Below are 7204 nucleotides of genomic sequence, written 5' to 3'. Positions count from 1 at the left end.
AACTATCAGCCACAGGAACTCAATGTCAAGAAGTACATAATGGCCTAAAAATTGTAGATTATGTCAATTGGATTGATAATGGATTTAGAATGACCATGTGGTTTCAGATGTAATTTTTGCACGAGATACCACCACCAAAGTTATCATGACATTCATAGTTTATTATGGTGTAAGTGATGATTAAATATAGTGCAAAGGTGGAAAGGGAGGTTGAAAGTGGCAGAAAGACACGATATTTAGCTAGTGTGGCTGTAGCGATGCAAGGTCGTGGGTCCAGAGACTGAAATAATCTCGACACTATCTGATGGATTGCAATGAAGTTTGGTGCAGATATTCATGTTGCCAATATGATCATTTGCACTAACTTTGGTGATCCCCTGAATTTCATCCAGCATTATTTGTCAGGTCAAAATTTTAATTTGTCCTCACTGGTGGACAAACTATCTAATAGTGTTTTCTAATTTGCCTCAGAGAAATGTTGGCACTTCTCTATGGCAATTTCTTGTTACTTAAAGAGTTTGAAAAGTGCAGGGGGGCAGCTGACATGTACACCGATATATCTACGATGAGCTAATACTGGCTGATATATTGGCCTGGCAGATTTTATCAGTGTAGCTCTAACGCTGGAACTGGTATTTAGCTCAGAGAACGGAGTTCCTCGCATGGACATAGACTGTTAATCTTCTTTTGAGAAAGTCTTTTCTTACATTCAATGAGCTCCCTCTACCAGGTCATAATACTGATATTAGTAACAACTGTTTCTTTGCAGTCTGAATTCTGTGATCCTGTAGCAGTGTGTGTTTTTGACTGGTTCAGCAGTATGACCCTTAATAGTTCCTAGGTCATTGGACAGTACTACCTCTGAAGCAAGTGACTTTTTGGGATGGGGACATGAACCTCAGCTCTAGTCTCTCAATCACTATTGGACCTAGGTTGCTGCGTTTGAAAAGCACATAGTACCAAACTGACTACTTTAAAATGTTCATCAAAAGATATATAGTATTAAAGTTTGCAGATCCCATAAGGACAATTTGTGATTGGGGACACAAACTTAGTAGTGCATCAGTTTTATCTGTTTGTATCGAGAAAGCAGTTGCATCAGTAAAAAGTGGTGGACATGCCCAAACACATACACACAGATGGGCTGTTGTTCTCCTCTCTCCAGTCAGATTATCAGCTAATGTCAGACAGTTGCTGTTATCGTGTGGGGAGCTAGAGGTTTTAGCCTGATGACACAAGGTTATACAAACAGACCTGCATTAGATCCCTACACAGTTTCTGCCCAGCCCCTATAGGTGAGGTTGTGTGGGCACGTACAAACAGAAACACACCACTTTCCCTCCTTACAAACTGTACCTTCAGCACACACACACACACCCATACACTCACATCCATGGTAATTCATGGCTTAAGTTATATTTTTAGATAGCTCTGTGATATGCCAGTTTGATAGGTGCAGTAGATGATGGGTATCTGCTTCCTCATGGTTTTCCTCGCGGCCCGCACCTTTCCGCTTGGTATTCTTTCAGACTTGTTTACTCTGCCACAGTGTGGAAATGCAGGCTGCTCTGATGAAATCGGCGTAGCAGCTGTGGATCTGATATTGCAAGCCTTTGCTCCGCCATGCTATGGACGCAACGGCATTTGTTGTTCTTAGAAGTAGCTTGCTTTTCACTGATGGCTTCTTCAGGCCAGTGGGGGTATTGACAATGTTTCGAAAGTGTACGTGAAAATGGACCAGCTGGTTAACGGGGCTTTCAGTCTAAAATGCATTCCATCATATTTTGATAGAGAGGTGAAGGTGTGACTTAATGGTGCCACCGCTGATTGAAAAACATAAATCACAGCAGCTGTTGCAATTCCCAAACCACAATAGGTTGGAATGTTTCTTTTATCAGAGATGAGCCGTTCCAGGTCGCACAAAACAAATCTTATTACTATCTTGTTTTTACACTGTCAGATTGTTTTTTTTGTACTTAGACATCCATGATTAACTTAACTACTTGTGTAATGTATTTCTCTTCTACCTCAGCTGCTATTAAAACAGAAATTTGGATTGCCCCACATAACTTTCAGGTGTAGCAACCGCAGTATGACAAATTAATTTGAGGGCAAAAGTGTGCTGTTTGTTGTCTGTCAGCTGTTTGCTGACTTCTGTGAAAACAATAATCGGAGTCTTAAATATGCACTTGATGGCTTCATACATGATATTGTGATAGAGACCGAAGATAAAGCTATGTGTTCCAGAAAAAGCTCATTACCACTTGTAGATCTATGTAGAAGTCATGGACATTAAGAAACAGCATTGTGGGGCGCCCTGGTGGCTCACCTGGTACAGCGCGTACCTTAAAGGCTTAGTCCTAACCACAGCGGCCCGGGTTTGAGTCCAACCTGTGGCCCTTTGCTGCCTCTCATCCCCGCCCTCTCTCTCCCTAACTTTCCTCTCTCTCTCTCTCTCTCTCTCTCTCTCTCTCACTATGGCTATCAAAATAAAGGCAAAAAATGAAAAAGAAATTACTATTATATCACAGTGCTGGTTATTCTGAGTATTGCAAGTATGATAACAAACTTTGTTCTAATATAACCCTATTTGGCTGCTTAGACTTTCTTTGACCCTCTAACAGGTCTTAAACTGTTTGGTTCTGCTAAAGCAGTTGGGTTCATGTTAGGAAAGGTTAATGTTAGTTTGGACCTGCTGGAGTGAATGAACTTGAATGGTGCTATATGAGAAGTCAGGGGATCACCAAAGTTCAAAAGACCATGAACGTCTTCCACCAAATTATATGGTATCCCAGTCAGCAGTGGTGAAGACCTTTCACTCTGAACCACAACTGTCAATCTGCTGGTGGCGCTAAAGTAAATGTCAGGGGATGAAAGTCTGTAGGTTTCATCCTCTGGAGACCATCAACGACAGTACAATATTTTACAGCAATCCATCCAATGGTTGTTGAAATATTTCAGTGTGGACCAAAGAAGTCAGCTGTTCGACCAACCTTACTAAATAGGAAATACTGTACTATCCAGATGCTGAAATATTGTAAAGCTGCAGTTTGTAGAGAATGAAGTGCTGGTTGAGTTTTTCTAACTGTTACATGTTTGTTTGATGGGTAGAGCACACTGAGTAGATGTTTTGCATTAGAGATGATGGACACAATCACCACGAAGACAGCTATGAAAACATGCATTTAACAGTTGATCCATTTATCAGACGCAAGTCTGCGGTTCACATTAAAGCAATATAAGTCCATGCCTTATTTGTTTAGCCGTTCCTGATGTTGTCTTATTTCAGTGTTCCTCCAAATCACTGATCAGATCCGAGTCCGTGATAATCAATCAGAGAAGAAACTCCTAGACGTTCCTCTTCTCCTTGTGGAGATGAAGCCCACATGCCAGTCAGCATGAGGAATCCTCAAGCTTGTGGTTGAGACAAGGGGGAAGAAGAGCAGACTTGGCGGATCAAGGGGTTTCAGGCTTGGAGCAGTAGCTGCATTCCTCCATGTCTCTCTGTCTTCCTCTGCTGATGTCTCACTCTGTCCTTCTCTCGCTCTCCCGCTTTCCCCCCATCCATCTCCATTTCCTGCTCCTCAATCCCCAACGGGGTTGTCAGACATGATTGCTGATGTTTCCCTGATGTCCTGGCCATGCTACACTCTGTCTGCCTGGCCCGACCAAGCTGCTGTCCGCTGTGTTCCCATTACTCATTTCTCTCCACCACACAGGTGCTAATAGTAATAATTTAATCTGCCTTATTTTGCTTATGAGCACTGAAAAAGGCTCTTCAATCAGTCATCAGGTTGACTTTATTTCTTTTTTGGATGTCATAGTGGTCATGTCTGATTTCTTAGACTTGATGAAAATGAGAGGCCTTTTTTGCCTCTTTTGCCTGTTAATACTAACTGAAAAGTATGCATCAAAGAGAGTTTACCTGCACGAGAGAATGTGAACAAGAAACCATTTAGAAAACACAGTCTACTGAGAGATGAAAGAGAAGCATAATGTCATTGCCCTCCTCCTCGTCCTTCCTTTCTTGTTCAGTATTGTGTTTCTACAGTAATGGAGGTGCAGCCTAGAAGACAGATAAAAATCTCTGGTAATTACCTCTGAGTCATGCTCTGATCTAATCCGAAAGTTGGCCCACTGGTTATTTCTGTTGGCATCGTGAAACCTGGAGAAAGACATACATACTGTACATGCAGACAGATGTAGTGAGAGACAAACATATCGTCAGCTCCGAGAGAAGTAGCAGACACTGACAGATATCCAGAACAGAGGGGGAAACGGAAAGAAATCCTCACAGTCATTAACATGTTAACGTGGGTAAAGGAATGCAGCAACCTGATCGAAACTTGCACTGGTTATAATACAGAGCAACACTGGGAAACACAGTACTGGCTTTGTACTTTAGAGCTGATTTAAAGTTGGTTGATTTCAGTTGAATTACGTATATACAGGGCGTTCAAGAAGTATTCAGACCCCTTCACTTTTTTCACATTTTGTTATGTTGCAGTCTTATGCTAAAGTCGTCATCAGTCTACACGCAGCACCCAGCAATGACAAAGCAAAAATAGAAATTTAGAATTTTTATCAAAAAGGTAAAACTGAAACATCACATTGACAGAAGTATTCAGACCCTTTACTCAGCACTTAGTTGAAATATCTTTGGCAGCGATTTGAGAATTTGAGGACAGTCATTTTCAGGTCTCTCCAGAGGTGTTGGATTGGCTTCATGTCAAAGATCTGGTTGTCACTCTTGCATTGTCTTGGCTGTGTGCTTAGGCTCATTGTCCCATTGGAAGGTGAACCTTCGGCCCAGTCTGAGGTCCTGAGCGCTCTGGACCAGGTTTTCATTAAAGGAGCTATCTCGTAGAGCTATACAAAGGCAACTGGACTTTCTTATGGTTCTTGAAGACCTTTGATGGGTGTCTTTCTGGAAGTTCCTCCCATCTCCACAAAGGATCTCTGGAGCTCAGCCAGAGTGAGCATCAAGTTCTTGGTCACCTCTCTTACCAAAGCCCTTCTCTCCTGATTGCTCAGTTTGGCTGGGCGGCCGGCTCTAGGAAGAGTCCTAGTTGTTCCACACTTCTTCCATTTAAGAATTTTGGAGGCCAGTGTGCTCTTGGGAACTTTAAATGCAGAGGAATCTTTTTGTAGCCTTCACAGATCTCTGCCTGAGTGAGCAAAAACCTGCATGTTCTTGGCTGTACATGTCACATAGGTTTAAAACCAATCATGTAAACTGAGACTGTGTATTTTTGACCTGTGTATCTGTTTTTGTCTGTGCAGGATTACCCAAGGAACAGACATCCGGGATGGAGTAGAGGGTCAGTGGCTTACCATGCAGGTGAGATTTCAACCTTATTCTTCTCTTTGTCTTTCGGTCTTTTGTATAAGTGTGTGAGCTATTTCCTTTGTGCATGTGGAATTCCCCTGTAGTCTTGTTTCAATGAAATACATGAATCGGATATACTTCCTCTAAAGCATCTATCTGCTGCCTTTAGATGCAAACATCACAGGGCACCGCCTCAGCTGGATGTTAAGGTGCCTAGCACAAACAGAGATCAAGGAGGATTGCAGGTAGATGAAAAGGACAGAAGGCAGATAAAAGAGACGGTGACAGCATCAGAAAAAGGAGGAGGATCAAATCTCCATCTCCATCTCTTTCTGTGGGAGTTTGTGGATCTAAATATCTCTCTAAGTGATGAACCAAAAAGACACACAAAAAAATTGAGTTATCTTTATCTTCCCATGCCTCCACACACACGTTCAGTCTTGGTTGTTTGTGACCACAGGCCTGTGAGCATTATCTGCACAGGCATCTGCACAAACCCCCCTACAGCACCCATTCCAGGCCTCAGCATCCCTCGCTATCAGTGCTAAGAGATTAGCTATCAAACGCTGCTGCCATGATATGAGAATAGCGGCAGCTACAGTAGGTAGGTGGTTGTTATTACACCGTACAAGCTACGGTGGGTAGCTGAGTCTTTATCTGGAAATCCACTGTCACAGTCAAGATCTTGTTAGTCCTTATCTGAGTGAAGCAGTTAGGAGCTTGCTGGCTTTTATCAACATTATTTCGGTCGTCTGAAGTATCCCATTGTTAATCTCTCTCACAGGAGATTTCAGCTGCTCTTACTCTGAATGATTCACACGCCACAAATGCCATTTTCTTGTCTATGTTTTTCCACCAGGAAATGTGTATGAATTTATTTTTAGAGGGAGGTTTATATACTTTCTTCCAGTTGACCTCTAAATCAGCTATCAAAACACATTTTCTTGTTCACTCCGCACATTCCATTCATGTTTCGAGTTGATGTTTATAGTCCTAAATCCCCGTATCCCTTTGCAGATTCCATTTATACTTGAGATACATTAATAATAATAACAGTTGATGCTGGGTGTCCTGCCGGGGTCTGCGATGATGCCTCATTGCTGAGTGACAGACGAGACCAGTCATTCACAGAGGCTCACCATGCCAGTCCCAGAGGTCTAGCGCTGCGGTCTGCCTGGTTTGGCTGCTGTGCGTTGGACACCACAGAAATGTGCACGCCCCAGCACAGCTCCCATTAATCTTATTTGTTAGAGACTAAAATGATGTATGTGGTTTTCCACGCTGTGTGTATGAGGTTTGCCTTCCCATGCTTGGGTTAAAGTGCAGGGTCTGATCCAGCTACTTAAAATCAACAGCCGGGGCCTCTTCTTCACGTCTCCCCTCGTCCCTGTACGCATCTGAGATTTTCACTGAACAGCTGAGGAGCCTCAAGAATTTAAGGCAGATGCTCTTTGGCAGGATGACAAAAACTTAATGTATACATAGTATTATATACACCAGGTCATACAACCACAGCAGAAATTGCTGTAAGAACAAATTACTTCTGCTTTGTTACCTTGGTTTTCCTGCTCGGTGCGAGCCAAGAAAGCTGTTCCTATGACAAGTGGTGCCTCTGTTTATTAGCATTAATGGTTAGTTTTTGTATTTGACCTTAGTATTGAAAAGGGCAAATATGTGCCAGGATATTCTTGGCAGGTCTTAGCTTCATATAGACTGTGTAAACTCACTGTTGTATCATTATCGTACCCCATGCTGTTGGTTAGTCCACTGTGAGTATTTGTAATGGTTTTTATCGTTACCGTGGCTTAAGACAGGTTCTCGAGTTATATTATGCAGCTTGGAGGCAAATACATAAATTACATAATGATTCAGTGC

The 7204-nt window shown here is 42.4% G+C and overlaps 1 protein-coding gene across 3 annotated transcripts in view; it reads left to right on the top strand.

The window, feature by feature from the left end:
• spryd3 (SPRY domain containing 3) overlaps positions 1-7204 on the top strand; it is a 56134-nt gene that overhangs the window by 35430 nt on the left and 13500 nt on the right. For all 3 annotated transcript variants that reach the window (XM_023392999.2, XM_087170080.1, XM_087170081.1), the window contains exon 8: positions 5284-5341. In XM_023392999.2, coding sequence (XP_023248767.1) covers positions 5284-5341 — 58 coding nt within the window. The remainder of the gene's footprint in view (positions 1-5283; positions 5342-7204) is intronic.

The sequence above is a fragment of the Seriola lalandi genome, unplaced genomic scaffold (assembly GCF_002814215.2).
Source record: "Seriola lalandi dorsalis isolate HSWRI2012SDOR001 ecotype SW California unplaced genomic scaffold, Sedor1 jcf7180002054927, whole genome shotgun sequence".
Classification (NCBI taxonomy): domain Eukaryota; kingdom Metazoa; phylum Chordata; class Actinopteri; order Carangiformes; family Carangidae; genus Seriola; species Seriola lalandi.
Note: the sequence above shows the minus strand (reverse complement) of the source record. Positions and strands in the feature narration are given on the sequence as shown.